Here is a 23,063-nt window from a genome sequence, read left to right on the forward strand (position 1 = left end):
AAAAATTAGAAGGAATATTTGCCTCATTACATTCCCATAACTAATGTGGAAAGCAATATCGCACTCCCTATTAGCACATGATACTAGATGCATTCAACTTTCTCCCTGGACCTGCTGCCTCCGCCTGCTGGTCAGGGGATAGACTCAGTACATCTCCCCTCAGGGCCAGGTGGACGGAACTCTTGCTTTCTTGGAGGAAACCCAGGAATCACAGAGACAGAGGGGAAGGGGACGGACTGCCGTGTGGCTGGGCAGGGCTGCTTGAGGAACATGTTAGCAAACCACAGGCACGTTCCCAGGAGGCTGCTTGCTGAGCCCTGCTCCTCTGGTCTCCCCCAAGTGGTCATTCTGAAATGGATAAGGACGGTGCAGGACTGGACTGCAAATGCAGGACTGACCTCCTGGGAGGGTGGGGCCCCTATCTCTCCTAGAGTCTGGTCAGACTCTGCCCAACACCCCCTCTAAGGCCACAGGAGAGGAGCAGGAATGATAGCCCCCAAAACCCAGTCCCACCGAGCCCTGAGGGGCCCTTTGTCACTCCATCTGATAAGAAACCCCACCCCTGCAGCCCCCTCCCCTCACCTGACCAATGGCCACAGCCTGGCTGGGCCCAGCTCCCTGCATATAAGGGGACCCGGGGGCTGAGCACCACCAAGGCCAGTCCTGAGCAGGCCCGACAGCAGTGCAGCCGCCCACCCTGCCGCCATGTCTCTGACCAAGACTGAGAGGACCATCATTGTGTCCATGTGGGCCAAGATCTCCACGCAGGCCGACACCATCGGCACCGAGACTCTGGAGAGGTGAGTGTCACACAGGGGACTGCCAAGAGGGACCAGAGGGAGGCCAGGCCTGTGAGTGGGGCAGTGAGGAGGGGACCCTGGGGGGGACTTGGGGAGGGAATAGTGGGGAGGGGACAGTGCAGAGGGGACAGTGAGGAAGGGACATCGGGGAGGGGACAGTGGGACAGATAGCCTTCCCTGTCAGTGAGGAGAGCAGGGTGAAGACGGTACGATTAGGAATCGCACAGGCATCTGGGCTGGCTGAGGCCTGGGGCACAGGCCCAGGTTCTGAGGAGCCGAGGGTGAAAAATCTCACTCTAGGTACAGCCTCTAAAGTCCCAGCATCTGAACCCCTGGGAGGGGCCAGGGAGCTTTTCCTTCCCTGGAACACTGCTGGGAGGTCAGGAGCCTGCAGAAGGGGTGGCGGGTGACCCGGTCCAGGACTGGCAAGGAGGCCCTGTGACCAGAGGAGAGGGTGGAGCGCCGGAGGCCCCACCAGGCGGAGGGCGGTGGATTTGGGGACCAGGCCGCACAGAACCCGTGGGAAGCAGCGACCAGCCGGGAGCCGCAGCGGCCTCGGGGTCTCCGGCTCAGGGCAGCCTCGGAGGGGCAGCTGCCTGGGCACGTGGGCACCGCGAGGAGGGGCTGGGGCCTGCTGCGAGGTCGCCGTCGGGTCCTGGAGCTCGGAGAGGGCCGCAGGGCGCGTGGGCCGTGGCGGGAGGCGGCGCTGCCGGGAACTCACGACGCCCGCCCCGCGCGCCAGGCTCTTCCTCAGCTACCCGCAGACCAAGACCTACTTCCCGCACTTCGACCTGCACCCGGGGTCGGCGCAGCTGCGCGCGCACGGCTCCAAGGTGGTGGCCGCCGTGGGCGACGCGGCGAAGAGCATCGACAACATCGGGGCCGCCCTGTCCAAGCTGAGCGAGCTGCACGCCTACATCCTGCGCGTGGACCCGGTCAACTTCAAGGTGCGCGGGGCGGGGCGGGGCGGGGCTGGGGCGGGGCGGGGCGGGGCTGGATGGAGGCGGGGTTTGGGGCGGGGCCCGCTCCAGGCCCCACCCCTCACAGAGCGGCCCCGCCCCCAGCTCCTGTCCCACTGTCTGCTGGTCACCCTGGCCGCGCGCTTCCCCGCCGACTTCACCGCCGAGGCCCACGCCGCCTGGGACAAGTTCCTGTCGGTCGTATCCTCTGTCCTGACCGAGAAGTACCGCTGAGCGCCGCCTCCGCGACCGCCAGGACCGGCTGTGTCCCCTCCCCTGTCCTTCACCCTCCTGCAGTTCCTCCCCTGACTCCAATAAACGGATGAGGAAGGACCGACCTGGGCTGTGTGTTCTCAGTTTTGGAGGGAAGGAGGGGAGAAGCTGAGTGACGGGTCCGGGGGGTTTCGCAGGAACTCGGTCATCCCCGCCGTCTTCGCGGCCTAGAGGTCATCTGGGGGTGGGTGCTGTGGGGAGGTTCTCGCCCCGGAGCACCGGAGCTGCAGCCCGGGAGGAGCCCCGCAGTCCCGGGCCGGCCCACGGCGTCTCCTGGGGTTCTCGGGTCCGACGGGCGTTTGTGCGTCTCGAGGCTTCTCAAATCGCCCCAAGATTGGCACTTCACTTAGCGTGTCGGGAGTGCGTGGGAACTCAGGGAACTTTTCCGCAAAGCCACATGCCCTAATCCCGGGACTCCGGCAGCTGCGGGGGTCCCTGAGGCTGGCCCCTCCCTACCCGACTCCTAAGAGAATGGGGGGATTCCTGCCCCGTGCTCACTCTCGGGTTCCTCCTGCATAGCAGTAACTTTGCCCGAGGGGAGTAATTACAGACGCCCCTAAAGACTGCAGGAAAGGTGCACACGTACAGCAGCATGAGTCAGTGCCAGAAACCCTGGGATCCAGGAGGGCGAGGCCTCCACGTCGGCGGGAACCCGGGCTGGCTACGTTCCTCCGCATGGGCCCAGGGTCCCCGCGTTCCCGCCGCACTCGGGCCGATAAGGACGGGCGGGGTGCCTGGAGGCCCTATAAGGAAGTCAGGGCGGCGGGCCCGGCCCCCAGAACTAGTCAGGCGGCGCCATGCTCAGCGCCCAGGAGCGCGCCCAAATCACGCAGGTCTGGGACCTGATCGCGGGACACGAGGCGCAATTTGGGGCGGAGCTGCTCCTCAGGTGGGTAAAGGCGGGGTCACCGGGAAGGTGCAGATGAGGGTGTTGGGCACGTGGGCCCCGAAGCCCATTCAAGATCCCTCGGGTGAGGATCCCTGAGGCCCTGGGCGGTGCGGGCGCTCTTGACACCCCACGCAGCCGTCCTCCCCAGTAACCGACCTGGTCTTGCAGGCTCTTCACGGTGTACCCCAGCACCAAGGGCTACTTCCCGCACCTGAGTGCCTGTCAGGACGCGACGCAGCTGCTGAGCCACGGGCAGCGCATGCTGGCAGCGGTGGGCGCAGCGGTGCAGCACATGGACGACCTGCGTGCCGCGCTAAGCCCGCTGGCGGACCTGCACGCGCTCGTGCTGCGCGTGGACCCAGCCAACTTTCCGGTGAGCCCTCTCCGGCCGGGGCAATGGTGCAGAGCGAAGCCGGGGATGGGGGGGGCTCTGGGGGTCCTGGCGGGACAGACCCCGTCTCACTTGCCCCTTCTCCCGCAGCTGCTAATCCAGTGTTTCCAGGTCGTGCTGGCCTCCCACCTGCAGGACGAGTTCACCGTGGAAATGCAGGCAGCGTGGGACAAGTTCCTGACTGGTGTGGCCGTGGTGTTGACCGAAAAGTACCGCTGAGTCCTGCGCGGTGCAGGCCTTGGTCTCCGCCTTTCAATAAACAGACGTCCCAAACATCTGGCTATGCCTGTGTGGTCTTTGGGGACCTGGTAAAGTGAGGTCACTGTTGCTGGGCAGGGAAGCTCGAGGACCTACAGGAGCCTCCTGGCTATGCCTGTGTGGTCTTTGGGGACCTGGTAAAGTGAGGTCACTGTTGCTGGGCAGGGAAGCTCGAGGACCTACAGGAGCCTCCTGGCTATGCCTGTGTGGTCTTTGGGGACCTGGTAAAGTGAGGTCACTGTTGCTGGGCGGGGAAGCTCGAGGACCTACAGGAGCCTCCTAGAACTCTCAAATGCCACCCACCCCCAACACCATCACGCAGAAGTTTGTCCTCCCACGGCGGGAGTGCAGTGGGGCAGAGGGAACATTGTGATGTGTGTGGGAGGAGCCACATAAGGGAGGGTCTTCGATTTCAACTCTCGATTCCGGCTTCCCACCATACTGTTCGCAAAGCACTTCCCCATTCACACATTCATTCATTCATTCATGCATTCTCTCTCCATCCCCACTTCCTGCTGGGACCTGCATATGCTAATCCTGGCCCCTTTTTGCAAAGAGATGCAGAAACTGAGGTCCCAGAGCCAAATGTGCAGCCTAATTAGGGCCAACCAGAGTTTGCCCCGAACAGAGGGCTCTGGAGACCTCACTGTTCCTTTCCCTTTCCTTCCCCCAAGGACACTTCCTCGGTTGCAAACCTATGCTGGGCTGGTTAGGCCTCACAGTGACCCTCCAGCCATAGGGGTGAGGTGGAGAGGAAGTCCCCATTGGCCACAATTTGGCAGACAGAGCAGGTTAAGGTTTGCAGCCTTCTCATTGACAAGGTGTACGACCCTGGGCATGTCCCAGAGCTCTCTGGCCTTTACCCACCAAACAGAAAAACAACGCCCAACTCACGAGATCTTTGAAACAGTTTTTGAAAACATAACACAGGGTGAGTGCCTGCAGGCTCGTTGCCACCCCTCCCCTCCACCCAGCCCCAGCTGCCTGGTCTCAGTCTCTGCAGGTGCCCAGGCCAAGGCACTCCTTCCCCAGGTTCCCTCTTCCCCCTCCCCAGGACAGGGAAGGTAATCTTAGGGCTCCACCCCAGGCTTTTCAGACAAAGAACTGGGGCTGAGGAAAGAGTGGGACCCTGGAGGTGCCCACATCCTGAATAGGGTTGGCTCTGGGTTGGCAATCCTGGTTCTGTGTGGGGAGCGCTGAACCAGGCCTGGCAACCAGGTCCAACCTGGTAGTCAGCCCCTAGATCTGAAGAGAGATGCTGGAAGCTGAGCCCGGACGGTGAGTCAGCCAAACTCACCCCAGCAGTCACTGCCAGGGACCTGTTACCCTGCACAGCCTGGGAACTTCAGCTTGGTAGTTTGGGGAACTTGACCCCGTGTTATCCACATCCCCTAACTGGGTTTTTGTGTTGTTTTGTTTTGTTTGGGAAGCTGAGGTGGGCCTGCTCCAGAGAAGTGGTAAACCAGCCCCTACCCTGGGAGGTGCCAGGACTGCAGGCACTGGCTCAGGAGCTGGGGAGGAGACGGGGCATCCAGGGCTCCTCTCAGGGAGTCCTAGCATGACCACCCTCCTTTGAAATCTCCCTGATTGAACCCAGTTAAACAAACACTCTACACCAAAGCAAAACCCAGAGGAACAAACCAGCAAAACAGGCTGTTCCCATGCAGGGGCAGATGCCAGAACATTTCTCTCATTCCCACCCCCTCCTGCCAAAGAGTAGGTGGCTGGAGTGAGGGTGCGGGCCCCACCCATGCTTCCTCTGTCCTGGTTATCCTCTGAGAGCAGCCCAGTCAGCCGGGAAGGAGGAAGGGGCTGCGACGCTCACAGCCTGTGGCCTGCACCTGGGGAGACTCTTCAGCAGGGCACCTTGCGGCCTTGCTCCTGTGCTTCTCCTGCACTTCCTATGGTGCATTCAGAGCTCACCGTGTGCCCAGCCCCGAGCCCCCAGCTCACTGCCCCACCCTCCACTTCCCCAGGTCCAGAGGCCTTTGGGATCTCCTAGGGCTTCTGCTTCCTGTGCTGGAGCCAGTGAAGGAAACGCCCCTGTCCGCGGTGCTGAAGTCCTGGAATCCATGCGAGGATGTTGCACAGCCCATGGGCTCTCAGCCAGACTAGGAACATGACCAGCACTCCCAGCCCAGCCCCTGCCCAGAGCAAGCCTCCCCCTCCACACTCACAGTACTGCATCAAGCTTTGGGGAGGGGGAGAGGGGCCGGTCACCGCTTTTCTTCTGGACAGGGACCCCTCTGAATTGCTGGGGAGTTCCCTCCCCATCTCCACCATTCAGTCTTCCTCTGCCACACAGCCAAGAGCACTCCAGCCCCTTCCTCCTTCCTGACTGACTGGGCTGCTCTCTCAGAGAGTTACTATGCTCTGGGCATAGAAAAACACTTAAAAAAATAAACTAGGGCCAGGCTCGGTGATTCATGCTGGTAATCCTAGCTCTTGGGAGGCCAAGGTGGGCAGATCAGGAGGTGAAGAATTCAACACCAGCCTGGCCAATAGTTCTTTTCTTGCTTGCTTTTCTTTTTCTTTTCTTTTTTTTTTTTTTTTTTTTTTGAGATGGAGTCTTGCTCTGTTGCCCAGGCTGGAGTGCAATGACTCCATCTCTGCTCACTGCAACCTCTGCCTCTCAGGTTCAAGCCACTTTCCTGCCTCAGCCTCCTGAGTAGCTGGGGTTACAGGCACGCACCACCACACCCGGCTCATTTTTGTATTTTTAGTACAGACGGGGTTTCACCATGTTGGTCAGGTTGGTCTCAAACTCCTGACCTGGTGATCTGCCCGCCTTGGCCTCCCAAAGGGCTGGGATTACAGGAGTGAGCCACTGTGCCCGGCCCCACCTGGCCAATATGGTGAACCCCCATCTCCACTAATAATACAACAATTAGCTGGGCGTGGTGGCACGCGCCTGTATTCCAGCTACTCTGGAGACTGAGGCAGAAGAATCACTTGAAGGCGAGAGGCAGAGGTTGCAGCGAGTTGCATTCATGTCACTGAATTCCAGCCTGGGAGACAGTGAAACACTGTCTCATTTTAAAAAAAAAAAGAGAGAGAGAGAGAGAGAGAGAGAGCCAGGCGCAGTGGCTCACACCTATAATCCCAGCACTTTGGGAGGCCGAGGCGGGTGGATCAGAGGTCAAGAGATCGAGACCATCCTGGTCAATGAGGTGAAACCCCGTCTCTACTAAAAATACAAAAATTAGCTGGGCATGGTGGCGTGTGCCTGTAGTCCCAGCTACTCGGGAGGCTGAGGCAGGAGAATTGCTTGAACCCAGAAGACGGAGGTTGCGGTGAGCTGAGATCGTGCCATTGCACTCCAGCCTGGGTGACAACAGCAAAACTCCATCTCAAAAAATAAATAAATAAGAAAGAAACTAAAATCTACCCATGCTTTCACACGCGCGCGCACACACACACACACATACACACACACACACCCTTTCTTGTGTTAAAGTTGGAGAGTGCCACGTCCCATGCTTTCACACACGCGCACACACACACACTCACACACACAGACACACACACACCCTTTCTTGTGTTAAAGTTGGAGAGTGCCACGTCCCATGCTTTCACACGCGCGCACACACACACACAGACACACACACACCCTTTCTTGTGTTAAAGTTGGAGTGCCACGTCCCATGCTTTCACACGCGCGTGCACACACACACACACCCTTTCTTGTGTTAAAGTTGGAGAGTGCCACGTCCCATGCTTTCACACACACACACTCACACACACACACAGACACAGACACACACACAGACACAGACACACACACACCCTTTCTTGTGTTAAAGTTGGAGAGTGCCACGTCCTTTTCCGACCACATTGCTTGACAAAGTCTGGATATGGGGAGACGAGCTTCAAAGAAGACTCTGTCCTGGAAAAGGACGAGGCATGCGGATGCAATTTCTTGGGTGGATCAGTGGGTTCTTGGGAATTGTCTGCTTAATCATTTTTCTTGCTAATCAAAAAATTGTGTACTCGTCTGATGTCACCTTAGGGTCCCAATTCTCCACTGACACTCCTAGCACCTCAGAAATCCCCATTACTACTAATGGCCTCAGATGTCACCACAGTATACTTGATAACTTGAGGAAAGACCCTAAATTCATTAAAGACATAAAGCAGTTTATGCTTGAATTACAACAGGTGAAAATACTCCAGGAGCCAGTTCCCCTACACCTATTCCCAGAAATAAGGAAAGAACAAAGACTTAGAAATTTACTTCCCACTGCCCAGAGGCTTCCTTGGGTAGCTTACAAGCTAGGGAATAGATTTTAGCATCCCCCTGAAGGAGCAAAAGTTAATTAGAAAATAATTAGACTTACTGATCCTTCTCTACCTTATACAGAAGAAAATAACAAGGACAGAATAAAAATGGTTAATATAAACAGTGTCTTCTATCATTCCCTAACATTTATGAAAGGGCTTGCCAGAACAAGATTTCCTTGGTGAATAAAAACAAAACAACAAAGAATATTTGTACTAAAACAGGTAAAGCATGAATCTCCACGCTGTCCTCTACCTCGTAGTCTGAACTCCACTGACCTCCACCTGTAACCATGGTTAATAATATGCGTTGCCAATGTGTGATGTTCTTGACTCCCAGGACTATCCACTCATCCCTGAAGATGGAACGGTCAGTGTCTATCACTTGGTCAAAATTTAACTCTTAATCTGTTTTATAATTTCTTTAACATTTAGTTATAAAAGCATAATAGCTAACACAAGTTAATCATAAATTAATAACCTTTAAGAAAAAAGAAAGTGAATTAAAAACAGTAGAATGTAGATATCAAACTTTTCCTTGGAATCATCTTCGAAACAAACGCTTCTGATGATTCTGGAGAATCATAATACAATGTAATTTTTTTGAAGTGTAACTACGAAACCCTGTTAATGTTTGAATTTCCTGATTCATCTGTTCACCTGCCAAAATTAAAAGTATAAAAATCATATGTTGCCTGTAATAAACACACACACACATCTTTTGGTTAATACAACCTGCAAGTCGTGCTGCCTCCTTCCACCGACGCCTAGCCCACCTTCAAGACCCCCTGGACCCTGCCCGGCCGGACCTCGGCAGGAGAGAGAGTCTCTCTTCCCTGTGTCCTCACACCCACCCCCAGGAGAGACCAAACTGAAGGCTTGGGGACTGAGCCACGGGCCCCATGCCGTGCTGAAGGAACACAGCTACATGGGCAGGTCCTCTTTCTGCACAAAAATACCATCATACTGGAGACCTGTGTGCAACTTCCTATCCTCAGCGAACTGTCTCCTCATCCCTTTCAGCCAGTCCGTTCCGCTCTGTGCCGTTCCACAGTTTCATTGATTCTTTCTGTATTTCCGTTATGATCCCTTGTCCTTGTCCTCATAAGTCAGTCACTTGTCTTTCCTTATTAACATGTGGGGCCGGGCGCGGTGGCTCACGCCTGTAATCCCAGCACTTTGGGAGGCCGAGGCAGGTGGATCACGAGGTCAAGAGATCGAGACCATCCTGGCCAACATGGTGAAACCCCGTCTCTACTAAACATAAAAAAAATTAGCTGGGCATGGTGGCACATGCCTGTAATCCCAGCTACTTGGGAGGCTGAGACAGGAGAATCGTCTGAACCCAGGAGGCGGAGGTTGCAGTGAGTGGAGAATGCGCCATTGCACTCCAGCCTGGGTAACAAGAGCGAAACTCCGTCTCAAAAGAAAAAAAAAAAAAAAAGTGGAAGCTCTTTCCATACTAAGAGTATAAGATGTTGGCTGATGCCGGGCGCGGTGGCTCAAGCCTGTAATCCCAGCACTTTGGGAGGCCGAGGCGGGTGGATCACGAGGTCAAGAGATCGAGACCATCCTGGTCAAAATGGTGAAACCTCGTCTCTACTGAAAATACAAAAAGTTAGCTGGGCATGGTGGCGCGTGCCTGTAATCCCAGCTACTCAGGAGGCTGAGGCAGGAGAATTGCCTGAACCCAGGAGGCGGAGGTTGTGGTGAGCCAAGATCGCGCCATTGCACTCCAGCCTGGGTAACAACAGCGAAACTCCGTCTCAAAAAAAAAAAAAAAAAAGATGTTGGTGAGATACATTCTCCATGTCTTGTCTTTAGAGGGTTCAGGTAGCAGGAAGAAGGGGTTGTCCCAGGCCTGAGGTGGGGGGGGGGGGTCTTTGGTGTCTTTAAGGTCCCGTATCTCTTGTTTTTTTCCCCTCAGGCTGTGAGCAGAGTCAGGACAGGGTGGCTGACAGGGGCTGGAAAGGAGAAGAGCCAGCGGGAGAAGCATTGCTAAGCTGGTTGGACATACTTCCTGCTCTGACCAAGTAGCTTACCCGGGCTTCCTCAGGACACCGAGGGCAAAGCCTGAGCAACGGTCTGGGGAAACCGGGCAGGGGCAGGGGCACGGTGAAGGTTGCCTGCTGATGCACTTCCCAAAGCAAGGTCCTCCGCCAGGACCTCAGAAAACCACATATGAGTGATTTCTCGGGCTGTTTTCTGCTCAGTACCATCCCCCAAACATGAATTTTTGTTTTTTGAAATGGAGTTTCTTTCTTTTTTTTTTTTTTCTTGAGACGGAGTTTCGCTCTTGTTACCCAGGCTGGAGTGCAATGGTGTGATCTCGGCTCACCGCAACCTCCGCCTCCTGGGCTCAGGCAATTCTCCCACCTCAGTCTCCTGAGTAGCTGGGATTACAGGCACGCGCCACCATGCCCAGCTAATTTTTTGTATTTTTAGTAGAGACGGGGTTTCACCACATTGACCACGATGGTCTCGATCTCTTGACCTCGTGATCCACCTGCCTCGGCCTCCCAAAGTGCTGGGATTACAGGCATGAGCCACTGTGCCTGGCGAAGTGGAGTTTCAATCTTGTCACCCAGGCTGTGGGGCAATGGTGCCATCTCACCTCACCTGAACCTCCGCCTCCTGGGTGAAGAGATTCTCCTCCCTCAGTCTCCCAGGTAACTGGGACTACAGGCATGCACCACCATGCCCGGCTAATTTGGTATTATTAATAGAGATAGGGTTTCTACATGTTAGTCAGGCTGGTCTAGAACTCTCAACCTCAGGTGATCCTCCTGCCTTGGCCTTCCAAACTGCTGGGATTACAGGCGTGAGCCACCACACCAGGCCAAACCACTGCTTTTCATGAGCAGAGATGCACCCAGTGGCCTCCTGCACCTCTCACCCTTTTCCCCCAAGTCCACACCTTCCTTCCTCACCCTACAGGAGCTGGCCAGCCTCATCACCCCCACATCTCCCCACCTACATTCTGCAACCACTGGGGCCTTCCGTCTCCTGTCCTTTCCCCTCCGCGAGCCAAGCCTCCTCCCTCCTCCACCTCCTCCACCTAATACATATCCTTAAGTCTCACCTCCTCCAGGAAGCCCACCTCCTCAGATTCACCCTGCTCCCCCTGAGTGCCTCGTCCACCCGTCGAGACTTCCTCGGGGCCTGTGATGAAGTCTGCACCTCTGTGTGTACTCACTTGCCTGATGATTAGAGGAATGCCTACCTCCCAGAGGAGGCTCCATGCTCAAGTCTGCACCTCTGAGTGTACTCACTTGCCTGATGATTAGAGGAATGCCTACCTCCCAGAGGAGGCTCCATGCTCAAGGCATGTTCTGCCTGGGGCTTTGTTTATCTGTTTAACCCCTATTTACCTAGCAAGTCTTGCACCAAATAGCATTTGGAGAGCTGGGGGTGTCATAGTGGACCAAGACCTCTACTAGGCCGGTGGAAGAGTCCGTCACACAAACTGCACTGGGTCACACGGTGAGTCCAGGAGCCGGGACTTAGCCAGCACCCACTACCACCGGCCGCTTTCCCCATGCGGGTAAAGGAGTTTGGATCTGGAGCCGCCCCCACCCCAGCCCGGCGTTTTTTTGCGTTCTGGCTGGTATTTGTTCCTTCCGGGTGCCTGTCACTCCAGCACACTTGTGACGGCCGCCGGTGGGAAAGGGGGCTGGAGAAAGCGAGGCTGCAGAGCAGGAGGGGCTCTGCGGGGACATTCTTTGGAGTTTCCACAGGCCGGGTGTCCGGGTGCGCGCATCCCTCTCCGCTGGGATTGGGCGAAGCCTCCCCGTCGCACTCCAGGAAGCTGAGTGTGTGCACCGGACCCGCCGGAGTTGACGCGCGTCCAGCGGGTGTCAGGCCGGGGCAGGGCTGCGGGCTGACTTTCTCCTTCACTCGGGACGCTCGAGCTCCCGGAAGGAAAAGGTGGCGCTGAACGCCGGGGTGGAAGAGCCCACAGCGCGCGACTCCGACCGGCCGGCCCCGCCAGCGCGGCCACCGCCCTGCTTCGGGCCAGCGGGATGGGCGGGAGTGGAGCGTTGGGTGGAAGGTGGAGACCTCCTGGCCCCGCCCCGCCCCACGAGCGCCCCCGGGGGAGGCCAAGCCCGCCGCCCGCCCCGCGCAGGCCAGGCCCTGGAATCCCCTTCGGTCCAGGCCGCGCCCGGGGCTCCGCGCCAGCCAATGAGCGCCGCGTGTCCGGGCGTGTCCCCGCGCCCCGAGCATAAACCCTGGCGCGCTGGCCGCCCGGCACTCTTCTGGTCCACGCAGACTCAGAAAGAACCCACCATGGTGCTGTCTCCCGCCGACAAGAGCAACGTCAAGGCCGCCTGGGGTAAGGTCGGCAGCCACGCTGGCGACTATGGTGCCGAGGCCCTGGAGAGGTGAGGCTCCCTCCCCTGCTCCGACCCACCGGCCACCCCCCACCGGCCTGGCCCTGGCGCCCGACCCAAACCTCACCCCCTACTCCGCCTCTCTCCGCAGGATGTTCCTGTCCTTCCCCACCACCAAGACCTACTTCCCCCACTTCGACCTGAGCCACGGCTCTGCCCAGGTCAAGGGCCACGGCAAGAAGGTGGCCGACGCGCTCACCAACGCCGTGGCGCACGTGGACGACATGCCCAACGCGCTGTCTGCGCTCAGCGACCTGCACGCGCACAAGCTTCGGGTGGACCCGGTCAACTTCAAGGTGAGTGGCCGGCGGGAGCCATTTGGGTAGAGGGGCGAGATCACGCCTTCCTCGCGGGGCAGAGCACCCCGCGGGTTGCGGGAGGTGTGACACAGGCGGCGGCTGCCGGCCCTGGGCCCCTCTGAGCCTTGTCTCTGCACAGCTCCTGAGCCACTGCCTGCTGGTGACCCTGGCCGCCCACCACCCGGCCGAATTCACCCCTGCGGTGCACGCCTCTCTGGACAAGTTCCTGGCTTCTGTGAGCACCGTGCTGACCTCCAAATACCGTTAAGCTGGAGCCTCGGTCGGTCGGCATTCCTCCTGCCCTCTGGGTCTCGGGCCAGGCCCTCCATCCCTCCCTGCACCGGCCCTTCCTGGTCTTTGAATAAAGTCTGAGTGGGCGGCAGCCTGTGTGTGCCTGGATTCTCTGTGTCCCTGAATCTGCCAGCCGTGGGTGTTTTTTCTTGTCTCACACCAAGGACCTCTCTGCAGCTGCGTTGGGTTGGGGAGGGAGAACGGCAGGGAGTGCAGGAGGGGAAGCTGAAGTGGGCCTGCTCCAGAGAAGTGGTAAACCAGCCCCTACCCTGGAAGGTGCCAGGACTGCAGGCACTGGCTCAGGAGCTGGGGAGGAGACGGGGCATCCATGGTTCCTCTCAGGGAGTCCTAGCATGACCACCCTCCTTTGAAATCTCCCTGATTGAACCCAGTTAAACAGACACTCTACACCAAAGCAAAACCCAGAGGAACAAACCAGCAAAACAGGCTGTTCCCCATGCAGGGGCAGGTGCCAGAACATTTCTCTCATTCCCACCCCCTCCTGCCAAAGAGTAGGTGGCTGGAGTGAGGGTGCGGGCCCCACCCATGCTTCCTCTGTCCTGGTAACCCTCTGAGAGCAGCCCAGTCAGCCGGGAAGGAGGAAGGGGCTGCGACGCTCACAGCCCGTGGCCTGCACCTGGGGAAACTCTTCAGCAGGGCACCTTGCGGCCTTGCTCCTGTGCTTCTCCTGCACTTCCTAAGGTGCATTCAGAGCTCACCGTGTGCCCAGCCCCGAGCCCCCAGCTTACTGCCCCACCCTCCACCTCCCCAGGTCCAGAGGCCTCTGGGATCTCCCAGGGCTTCTGCTTCCTGTGCTGGAGCCAGTGAAGGAAACGCCCCTGTCCGCGGTGCTGAAGTCCTGGAATCCATGCGAGGATGTTGCACAGCCCATGGGCTCTCAGCCAGACTAGGAACATGACCAGCACTCCCAGCCCAGCCCCTGCCCAGAGCAAGCCTCCCCCTCCACACTCACAGTACTGCATCAAGCTTTGGGGAGGGGGAGAGGGGCCGGTCACCGCTTTTCTTCTGGACAGGGACCCCTCTGAATTGTTGGGGAGTTCCCTCCCCATCTCCACCATTCAGTCTTCCTCTGCCACACAGCCAAGAGCATTGTTATTTGTTATTTAAGCGCAGAGAAACATTTAAAAAAATAAACTAAAATCTACCCATGCTTTCTCACACACACACACACACACACACACACACACACCCTTTCTTGTGTTAAGGTTGGAGAGAGAGTCTCTTCCCTGTGTCCTCACACCCACCCCCAGAAGAGATGAAACTGAAGGCTTAGGGACCGAGCCACGGGCCCCATGCCGTGCTCAAGGAACACAGCCACATGTGCACCTACTGCCACAGGTCCTCTTTCTGGACAAAAATACCATCATACTGGAGACCTGTGTGCAACTTCCTATCCTCAGCGAACTGTCTCCTCATCCCTTTCAGCCAGGCCATTCCGTTCTGTGCCGTTCCACAAATTTCATTGTTTATTTATTTTGTTTTGTGACAGTCTTGCACTGTCACCCAGGCTGGAGTGCAGTCGTGCAATCTTAGTTCACTGCAACCAACACCTCCCAGGTTCAAGGGATTCTTGTGCCTCAGCCTCCCAAGTAGCTGGGACTACAGGTGCTCACCACCAAGCCTGGCTAATTTTTGTATTTTTTAAACACTTTTTTGTTTTTAAATAGAGACGGGGTTTCATCATGTTGGTCAGGCTGGTTGTGAACTCCTGACCTTGTGATACACCTGCCTCAGCCTCCCAAAGTGCTGGGATTACAGGCGTGAGCCACTGCGCCCAGTCTTAATTTTTGTATTTTTAGTGGAGATCGGATTTCATGATGTTGACCAGGTTGGTCTCAAACACCTGACCTCTGGTGATCCACCTGTCTCAGCCTCCCTAAGAGCTGTGACTACAGGCATGAGCCACCTCGCCCAGCCTCACTGATTATTTCCATGTTTCTGGTTATGATGATATGATGTTTTGTGTTTGTCCTCATAGTCACTTGTCTTTCCTTATTAACACGTGAAAGCTCTTTCCATACTACAAGTATAAGACGTTGGCTGAGATACATTCTCTATGTCTTGCCTTAAGAGGGTTCAGGGAGCAGAGACAATGCAGCAAAATGCAGGAAGAAGGGGTTGTCCCAGGCCTGAGGTGTGGGGGGTGGGGGGGTCTTTGGTGTCTTTCAGCCCCGACCTCTCAAACAAACAAACAAACAAACAAAAAAGCCAGGTACAGTCGCTCAGGCCTGTAATCCCAGCATTTGGGAGGCTGGGGCGGGTGGATCACCTGAGGTCCGGAGTTCGAGACCAGCCTGACCAACATGGAGAAACCCCATCTCTACTAAAAATACAAAATTAGCCGGGGGTGTGGCAGCACATGCCTCTAATACCAGCTACTTTGGAGGCAGAGTCAGGAGAATCGCTTGAACCAAGGAGGTGTAAGTGGCATTGAGCCAAGGTAGTGCCACTGCACTCCAGCCTGGGCTACAAGAGCAAAACACCATCTCAAAAAAAAAAAAAAAAAAAAAAAAGGCTCATATCTTATCTTTTTTCCCTTCAGTCTGTGGGCAGAGTCAGGACAGGGTGGCAGATAGGGAAGGGAAATGAGACAAACCACCGGGGGAAGAATTGCTAAGCTGGTCTGAGATACTTCCTTCTCTGCCCAAGGCAACTTACCCTGGCTTCCTCCTGGACACACAGGGCAGGGCCTGAGTAGGGGTCCTAGTGGGACGGGGCAGGGGGCAGGCTGAAGGATGCCCACCTGACCCACTCTGAAAAGCAAGGTCTTCTATCAGGACCCCAAGAGATGATGTATCAGTGATTTCTCAGGTTCTTTTCTCCTCAGCACCATCCCCCAAAAAACCATCGCTTTTCATGAGCAGAGACGCACCCAGTGGCCTCCTGCACCTCTCACCCTTTCCCCCCAAGTCCACACCTTCCTTCCTCACCCTACAGGAGCTGGCCAGCCTCATCACCCCCACATCTCCCCACCTCCATTCTGCAACCACTGGGGCCTTCTCTCTCCTGTCCTTTCCCCTCCGCGAGCCAAGCCTCCTCCCTCCTCCACCTCCTCCACCTAATACATATCCTTAAGTCTCACCTCCTCCAGGAAGCCCACCTCCTCAGATTCACCCTGCTCCCCCTGAGTGCCTCGTCCACCCGTCTAGACTTCCTCGGGGCCTGTGATGAAGTCTGCACCTCTGTGTGTACTCACTTGCCTGATGATTAGAGGAATGCCTACCTCCCAGAGGAGGCTCCATGCTCAAGTCTGCACCTCTGAGTGTACTCACTTGCCTGATGATTAGAGGAATGCCTACCTCCCAGAGGAGGCTCCATGCTCAAGGCGTGTTCTGCCTGGGGCTTTGTTTATCTGTTTAACCCCTATTTACCTAGCAAGTCTTGCACCAAATAGCATTTGGAGAGCTGGGGGTGTCATAGTGGACCAAGACCTCTACTAGACCGGTGGAAGAGTCCGTCACACAAACTGCACTGGGTCACACGGTGAGTCCAGGAGCCGGGACTTAGCCAGCACCCACGACCACCGGCCGCTTTCCCCATGCGGGTAAAGGAGTTTGGATCTGGAGCCGCCCCCACCCCAGCCCGGCGTTTTTTTGCGTTCTGGCTGGTATTTGTTCCTTCCGGGTGCCTGTCACTCCAGCACACTAGTGACGGCCGCCGGTGGGAAAGGGGGCTGGAGAAAGCGAGGCTGCAGAGCAGGAGGGGCTCTGCGGGGACATTCTTTGGAGTTTCCACAGGCCGGGTGTCCGGGTGCGCGCATCCCTCTCCGCTGGGATTGGGCGAAGCCTCCCCGTCGCACTCCAGGAAGCTGAGTGTGTGCACCGGACCCGCCGGAGTTGACGCGCGTCCAGCGGGTGTCAGGCCGGGGCAGGGCTGCGGGCTGACTTTCTCCTTCACTCGGGACGCTCGAGCTCCCGGAAGGAAAAGGTGGCGCTGAACGCCGGGGTGGAAGAGCCCACAGCGCGCGACTCCGACCGGCCGGTCCCGCCAGCGCGGCCACCGCCCTGCTTCGGGCCAGCGGGATGGGCGGGAGTGGAGCGTTGGGTGGAAGGTGGAGACCTCCTGGCCCCGCCCCGCCCCACGAGCGCCCCCGGGGGAGGCCAAGCCCGCCGCCCGCCCCGCGCAGGCCAGGCCCTGGACTCCCCTTCGGTCCAGGCCGCGCCCGGGGCTCCGCGCCAGCCAATGAGCGCCGCGTGTCCGGGCGTGTCCCCGCGCCCCGAGCATAAACCCTGGCGCGCTGGCCGCCCGGCACTCTTCTGGTCCACGCAGACTCAGAAAGAACCCACCATGGTGCTGTCTCCCGCCGACAAGAGCAACGTCAAGGCCGCCTGGGGTAAGGTCGGCAGCCACGCTGGCGACTATGGTGCCGAGGCCCTGGAGAGGTGAGGCTCCCTCCCCTGCTCCGACCCACCGGCCACCCCCCACCGGCCTGGCCCTGGCGCCCGACCCAAACCTCACGCCCTACTCCGCCTCTCTCCGCAGGATGTTCCTGTCCTTCCCCACCACCAAGACCTACTTCCCCCACTTCGACCTGAGCCACGGCTCTGCCCAGGTCAAGGGCCACGGCAAGAAGGTGGCCGACGCGCTCACCAACGCCGTGGCGCACGTGGACGACATGCCCAACGCGCTGTCTGCGCTCAGCGACCTGCACGCGCACAAGCTTCGGGTGGACCCGGTCAACTTCAAGGTGAGTGGCCGGCAGGAGCCATTTGGGTCGAGGGGCGAGATCACGCCTTCCTCGCGGGGCAGAGCACCCCGCGGGTTGCGGGAGGTGTGACACAGGCGGCGGCTGCCGGCCCTGGGCCCCTCTGAGCCTTGTCTCTGCACAGCTCCTGAGCCACTGCCTGCTGGTGACCCTGGCCGCCCACCACCCGGCCGAATTCACCCCTGCGGTGCACGCCTCTCTGGACAAGTTCCTGGCTTCTGTGAGCACCGTGCTGACCTCCAAATACCGTTAAGCTGGAGCCTCGGTCGCCATTCCTCCTGCCCTCTGGGCCTCGGGCCAGGCCCTCCTCCCCTCCCTGCACCTGCAACCCCTGGTCTTTGAATAAAGCCTGAGTGGGCGGCAGCCTGTGTGTGCCTGGGTTTCTTCTCTCAGCAAAGGTTCAGGGGATGGGCGTGAACACCGTCTGGGACACACAGCCCTAGGACCTCTCTGCATCTGGAATGGGCAGGAAAGGGCAGGGGCAGGAAAGGGCAAAGTTGAGCCATCCCAGAGTACATGGGAGATAGTCTGGAAAACCGCAGGGCGCTAGAGAGCTTTGAAGATGCGTTTCCTCTTTCCTGAGTTTATCCCCAGGCCTTTCAGGCTCGATGCAGGTTTGCTGAAATAACGAATTTATCCATCTTTCCGTTTCAGGGCACTCTTGTGCCAGGAACTGGCTGGCTTTCTCCCTGCGACCCCACTAGTCTCCCAGGGGTCCTCCCAGGTATGGGTGGTGGGGAGGTCAGGGAAGTCCCACTCCAGCGCGGCTGCACTGATCCGCCATCGTCCCCACCAGTCTTTGCAAAACCTCCCAGAAACAGGCACGGTCTAGATAAAATTAGTGGGGAGGGGTGCAACTGCGGACCCCAGGCATTTCTATGGGGGTTCCCCTTTCACCCCCAGGCCGCCCCAGGTGCTCACACTCCAGACACATGCCCTAGGGCTGTCAAGGTCAGGAGGTTGTCTCTGGGTCCAGCTCAGCACCCACTCAGCTCCCCTGAGGCTGGGGAGCCTGTCCCGTTGCGACTGTGGAGAGGAGAGAGGGGAGTCCGGGCCACAGAGGCCTGGCTAGAAGGTCCCCTCCTCCCTGCAGTGTGTTTTCTCCCTGCTGAGCAGCGTCCCAGTGCCTGGGGTTCCCTGACCTGGCAGCGGCAAGCCCTGGCCCCCGACGGATCACAGCACCTCTTCCTCCCTGAGCCCGTGAATCGCCATTGGTAAACACCTATGGCAGGCCCTTTGCCTCCGTTTGTGATGCCCTTCCCACAGCCTGTGGGTACAGTACGAACTGCCAGGAAAAGGGTGTCTTCATTATTTCATCAGGAAGAATGGAGGTCTGACCTAAAGGTGGAAACATGTCAAATGCACATCAGTGGGCTGGTTGGGTGCAGAGGTGTTTACAATTAATTGATCAGAACGAGTTATACATTTATGGTTTCCTTCTCCACTCCTCCTGCTTCAGTTGACTAAGCCTAAGAAAAAGTTATAAAAATTGGCTGGGTAGGGTTCCTCACGCCTGTAATTGCAGCACTTTAGGAGGCCAAGGCAGGCGGCTCACCTGAGGTCAGGGGTTCGAGACCAGCCTAGCCAACATGGGGAAAGCCTGTCTCTACCAAAACACAAAAATTAGCAGGGTGTGGTGGTGGGCTCCTGTAGTCCCAGCTACTCAGGAGGCCGAGGCAGGAGAATCGCTTGAACCCGGGAGGCAGAGGTTGCAGTGAGCCGAGATCGTGCCATTGCACTCCAGCCTGGTGACTCAGCAAGACTGTCTCAAAACAAACAAACAAAATATTTGGTAGGTGAAAGAAACCACATGTTACACGACCCCATCGATATGCGATATCCACTACAGCGCAATCCATAGGAACCAACGGCAGATGAGTGGCACCCGGCCGGGGATACCGTTAAGGAGCACAGATTGGCGTCTGGGATGATGAAAAAGCTCTGACCTAGACAGTGGTGATGGCTGCATTAAACTGTAAATAGTCTGGCAATTTATGTCGACTTTTATCACGGTGTTTTTAACAAAAAGCTCTAAGGTGGTACAGCAGAGTGAGCGCTGCACACGTATTTACTATTATTGGGTTACATTCCAGGCACTCAGTAAACTTCACTGCCCTGAAGAAACACCTGCTGTGAGTCAGGCACCCGACGGTTGTTACCTGTTTAATTCTGACAATCTGAGAAGAAACTATTACCCTCATTTTATGATAAATGAGTAAATAAATCCCAGCAAGCATCACAGTAGATTCAAGAGGCGGAATAAACTTATTTCCAGTGCGAAATCCATGCCGAAATTGAGAGTTGTAGTAATATATATGGCCTGGTGCAGTGGCTCACGCCTGTCATCCCAGCACTTCGGGAGGTCAGGCGGGCAGATCACCTGAGGTCGGGGGTTCGAGATCAGCCTGGCTAAGATGGTGAAACGCCGTCTCTACTAAAAATACAAAATTAGCTGGGCGTGGTGGCGCTCACCCGTAATCCCAGCTACTGAGATGCTGAGGCAGGAGAATCGCTTGGACCATGGAAGTTGCAGTGACCAGTGAGCCGGAATCACGCCACTGCACTCCAGCCTGGGCGCCAGAGCGAGATTCCATCTCCAAAAACAATAATTATATATTTATGTATGTATATGATTATTATATATTTCTCTAATACGTATAAGCACGCTCCACTATGCCCGGCTACTTTAAATTTTTTTTTTGTAAATATGCGGCTTCCCTATGTTGCTCAGGCCGGTAAATATTATTTTCCATATGGTGAACCCCTAAAACGGGGGGCCTTGGATTTAGGGCGATTCAGAGGGCCCCGGTCGGCACCGACGGAGATTGAGCGCGCAGGGACCAGGGACAAGGCCGTGGACCCCAGGGAGGAGAGGCTGCAGCGCGGCGCCCCCTGGAGGCCGCGGGACCCCGTGCGGGTCGGCGCAGGCGCGGCGGGTTCGGGCGCGGGGATGGCGCTGTCCGCGGAGGACCGGGCGCTGCTGCGCGCCCTGTGGAAAAAGCTGGGCAGCAACGTCGGCGTGTACACGACAGAGGCCCTGGAGAGGTGCGGCGGGGCTGGGCGCCCCCGCCCCCCGGGGCCCTTCCTCCCCAGGCCCCCCGGACGCGCCTCACGCCCGCTCCTCTCGTAGGACCTTCCTGGCCTTCCCCGCCACCAAGACCTACTTCTGTCACCTGGACCTGAGCCCCGGCTCCGCGCAGGTCAGAGCGCACGGCCAGAAGGTGGCGGACGCGCTGAGCCTCGCGGTGGAACGCCTGGACGACCTACCCCGCGCGCTGTCCGCGCTGAGCCACCTGCACGCGCGCCAGCTGCGAGTGGACCCGGCCAGCTTCCAGGTGAGCGGCGGCCCGGCTAGGCCCCTGTCCCCGGGAGGGCCCCCCGCGGGGCGGGTGCGGGCGACTGAGCCTCGCGCGCCCCCTGCAGCTCCTCGGCCACTGCCTGCTGGTGACCCTCGCCCGGCATTACCCCGGAGACTTCAGCCCCGCGCTGCAGGCGTCGCTGCACAAGTTCCTGAGCCACGTGGCCTCGGCGCTGGCTTCCGAGTACCAGTGAACTACGGGTGGGTGGCCGCGGGACCCCCAGGCGACCCTCCCCGTGTGAGTAAAGCCCCCGAGGCTCACTCTTCCTGCCGTGCTCTCTCTCTCTCGGGGGCTGGACGTAGTGAGGGAAAGGCGCCGTCCCTCCCCAAGGAGAGGCCGGGGGCGCGCTCCCAGTGTCCAGATCCAGGCGCGCCCCGTCCCACCCCCGACAGGTTTGAGGTCTCCGCCAACGGGGCACTGACCTGGGTACAGGCTGACCCTCCTGGTTGGGGTGGCAGGTGGGGACCGCGGGCCGCGAGGGCGTCCTCCCCACTCGGGACCAAGTACGTGGCCCGGGCCCACCGCGAGAACTCCGCACCTCCAGCCTCAGCGCGCGGGGCAGCCTCGGAGCACGTTAGGGAACAGCGCCCTCTCCCGGCGCCGGCCGGCACCTGCGCCGCGCGCAGCCCGTTAGCGGCGCCGCGGGACTGGGGATGGCGGGGGCAGGTTGTGGCGAAGTCCTTTTACTGCCAGGGCCTGGGGCTGGGCCTGGGGGAGGAGGTGCGACCAACCCCAGTACCTAGTCACATAGGAGCCGGCCCGCAGCCCCGCCTTCGCCCACACTACTATGGAGAGGGAAGCTAGGCCTTCTTTGTTCTATTCGCCCCGTAACCAATCGTGGTCATTGCAGAACTTCCCAACACAACGCCTGCTGCGCCTTCCTGTGCATCGCAGGCCCAGGAGCGGGTGCAGCACATCCTTCTGTTCCCACGTGACACGCGGCACACTGTGTCATGTGTAGACAAGAACAGGACACGGCTGTCAGAGCCAAGAGCACGTGTGACACAGGCATTCCACGCCCACACACGCGGCAGACGGCCCACACAGAGCCGTCACATTTAACGCGCATCCTGCCTAACATAGTGAAACCCTGTCTCTACAAGACTACGATTAGCCGGGCCTGGCGGCATGTGCCTGTGGTCCCAGCTACTTGGGAGGCTGGGGCGGGAGAACTGCGTGATCTTGGGAGGGAGTCTGCAGTGAGCGAAGCGTGCAGTTGCACTCCAGTCTGGGCAGCTGGTCCACAGAAACAAGTCAATCGTCAGTATGACAGCATCTGTCATTGCCCTCTCCTGCATGTGCACCACCCGTTGCGTCCTTGGCCTGTTTTCCCACTGTGGTGTTGCCCAAAGGAGCATTTATTCTGTGGACCTGTAGACCTGCAGTCCATCTTACATCATGTTTATTTATTTATTTTTTTTTGAGTCGAAGTTTTGTCACACAGGCTGGAGTGCAATGGTGTGATCTCAGCTCACTGCAACTGCTGCACCTCTGCACCCGGAGTAAGCACTTGGAGCCCAAGAGGCTCAGGGCCCCTGGGGAAGCCCCAGGCTCTGACTCCTTTAAGTAGGCATGGTCACCTACTTGGGCCTGGGTTACATCTGGAGCATCAATGAAGTTGGGAGAGCCAGACCCCATCCTTTCTGGAGACGTGGGGTTGGACAGAGCTGGCCCTGGCTCAAGGGCTCAGACCACTTGGTACAGAAGCCACCCAGAGGTGCAGATCTGAGGAGCAGCTGTGGGCTCTCCACACTGTTGGGGAGCCTCACAGACCCACTCAAGTCCAGGAAAGATTGCCTCCCAGTTCAGCCTCCCAAGTAGCTGGGATTACAGGCATGCGCCACCATTCCCAGCTAATTTTGTATTTTTAATAGAGATGGGGTTTTGTCATGTTGGTCGGGCTGGTCTCGAACTCCCGACCTCAGGTGATCCACCAGCCTCAGCCTCCCAAAGTGCTGGGCTTAGAGGCTCGAGCCACCCTGCCCAGCCTGCACTCTGCTGTTTTTTGTTTTGTTTTAGGCAGAGTCTCCCACTGTCACCTAGGCTGGAGTGCAGTGGTGCAATGCTGGCTCACTGCAACTTCCACTTCCTAGGTTCAAGTGATTCTCCTGCCTCAGCCTCCCAAGTAGCTGGGATTACAGGCACACAC

At 57.9% G+C, this 23,063-nt stretch overlaps 6 protein-coding genes across 8 annotated transcripts in view; 5 read left to right on the forward strand and 1 right to left on the reverse strand.

Annotated features, from left to right (window-relative positions):
- Positions 1-21,487, reverse strand: part of NPRL3 (NPR3 like, GATOR1 complex subunit) — a 95,129-nt gene extending 73,642 nt beyond the window's left edge. For 2 of the 3 annotated variants that reach the window (XM_078344148.1, XM_078344146.1), the window contains exon 1: positions 21,337-21,487. The gene's annotated coding sequence lies outside the window, so the exon portion shown is untranslated. The remainder of the gene's footprint in view (positions 1-21,336) is intronic. The other variant, XM_078344152.1, reaches the window with a different exon arrangement.
- Positions 654-2,087, forward strand: HBZ (hemoglobin subunit zeta). The gene is made up of 3 exons (XM_035266306.3): positions 654-800; positions 1,543-1,747; positions 1,865-2,087. Exons 1-3 carry the CDS (start codon positions 706-708, stop codon positions 1,991-1,993), a joined length of 429 nt encoding a protein of 142 aa, XP_035122197.1. The 5' UTR covers positions 654-705; the 3' UTR covers positions 1,994-2,087.
- On the forward strand, positions 2,810-3,585 carry HBM (hemoglobin subunit mu). Its single transcript, XM_002755722.6, has 3 exons — positions 2,810-2,921; positions 3,090-3,294; positions 3,403-3,585. The coding sequence occupies exons 1-3, from the start codon at positions 2,830-2,832 to the stop codon at positions 3,529-3,531; spliced, it is 426 nt and encodes a 141-aa protein (XP_002755768.1). The 5' UTR covers positions 2,810-2,829; the 3' UTR covers positions 3,532-3,585.
- On the forward strand, positions 12,099-12,920 carry LOC118142868 (hemoglobin subunit alpha). The gene is made up of 3 exons (XM_035266305.3): positions 12,099-12,230; positions 12,331-12,535; positions 12,678-12,920. The coding sequence occupies exons 1-3, from the start codon at positions 12,136-12,138 to the stop codon at positions 12,804-12,806; spliced, it is 429 nt and encodes a 142-aa protein (XP_035122196.3). The 5' UTR covers positions 12,099-12,135; the 3' UTR covers positions 12,807-12,920.
- On the forward strand, positions 16,980-17,918 carry LOC103787296 (hemoglobin subunit alpha). Its single transcript, XM_009008812.5, has 3 exons — positions 16,980-17,232; positions 17,333-17,537; positions 17,680-17,918. Exons 1-3 carry the CDS (start codon positions 17,033-17,035, stop codon positions 17,806-17,808), a joined length of 534 nt encoding a protein of 177 aa, XP_009007060.3. The 5' UTR covers positions 16,980-17,032; the 3' UTR covers positions 17,809-17,918.
- On the forward strand, positions 20,479-22,327 carry HBQ1 (hemoglobin subunit theta 1). The gene is made up of 3 exons (XM_009008813.5): positions 20,479-20,600; positions 20,686-20,890; positions 20,979-22,327. Exons 1-3 carry the CDS (start codon positions 20,506-20,508, stop codon positions 21,105-21,107), a joined length of 429 nt encoding a protein of 142 aa, XP_009007061.1. The 5' UTR covers positions 20,479-20,505; the 3' UTR covers positions 21,108-22,327.
- The last annotated feature ends 736 nt before the right edge of the window (positions 22,328-23,063 follow it).

Source organism: Callithrix jacchus, chromosome 12 (assembly GCF_049354715.1).
Source record: "Callithrix jacchus isolate 240 chromosome 12, calJac240_pri, whole genome shotgun sequence".
Taxonomy (NCBI): Eukaryota; Metazoa; Chordata; class Mammalia; order Primates; family Cebidae; genus Callithrix; species Callithrix jacchus.

Bases quoted from the DNA above. Each gene is read 5' to 3' on its own strand.
- HBZ (XM_035266306.3), top strand. From the start codon at position 706: ATGTCTCTGACCAAGACTGAGAGGACCATCATTGTGTCCATGTGGGCC. The intron at 801-1,542 runs GTGAGTGTCACA...CCCGCGCGCCAG, and splicing joins GGCACCGAGACTCTGGAGAG to GCTCTTCCTCAGCTACCCGC. The intron at 1,748-1,864 runs GTGCGCGGGGCG...CCCCGCCCCCAG, and splicing joins TGGACCCGGTCAACTTCAAG to CTCCTGTCCCACTGTCTGCT.
- LOC103787296 (XM_009008812.5), top strand. From the start codon at position 17,033: ATGAGCGCCGCGTGTCCGGGCGTGTCCCCGCGCCCCGAGCATAAACCC. The intron at 17,233-17,332 runs GTGAGGCTCCCT...CTCTCTCCGCAG, and splicing joins GGTGCCGAGGCCCTGGAGAG to GATGTTCCTGTCCTTCCCCA. The intron at 17,538-17,679 runs GTGAGTGGCCGG...GTCTCTGCACAG, and splicing joins TGGACCCGGTCAACTTCAAG to CTCCTGAGCCACTGCCTGCT.
- LOC118142868 (XM_035266305.3), top strand. From the start codon at position 12,136: ATGGTGCTGTCTCCCGCCGACAAGAGCAACGTCAAGGCCGCCTGGGGT. The intron at 12,231-12,330 runs GTGAGGCTCCCT...CTCTCTCCGCAG, and splicing joins GGTGCCGAGGCCCTGGAGAG to GATGTTCCTGTCCTTCCCCA. The intron at 12,536-12,677 runs GTGAGTGGCCGG...GTCTCTGCACAG, and splicing joins TGGACCCGGTCAACTTCAAG to CTCCTGAGCCACTGCCTGCT.
- HBQ1 (XM_009008813.5), top strand. From the start codon at position 20,506: ATGGCGCTGTCCGCGGAGGACCGGGCGCTGCTGCGCGCCCTGTGGAAA. The intron at 20,601-20,685 runs GTGCGGCGGGGC...CTCCTCTCGTAG, and splicing joins ACGACAGAGGCCCTGGAGAG to GACCTTCCTGGCCTTCCCCG. The intron at 20,891-20,978 runs GTGAGCGGCGGC...CGCCCCCTGCAG, and splicing joins TGGACCCGGCCAGCTTCCAG to CTCCTCGGCCACTGCCTGCT.
- HBM (XM_002755722.6), top strand. From the start codon at position 2,830: ATGCTCAGCGCCCAGGAGCGCGCCCAAATCACGCAGGTCTGGGACCTG. The intron at 2,922-3,089 runs GTGGGTAAAGGC...CTGGTCTTGCAG, and splicing joins GGGGCGGAGCTGCTCCTCAG to GCTCTTCACGGTGTACCCCA. The intron at 3,295-3,402 runs GTGAGCCCTCTC...CTTCTCCCGCAG, and splicing joins TGGACCCAGCCAACTTTCCG to CTGCTAATCCAGTGTTTCCA.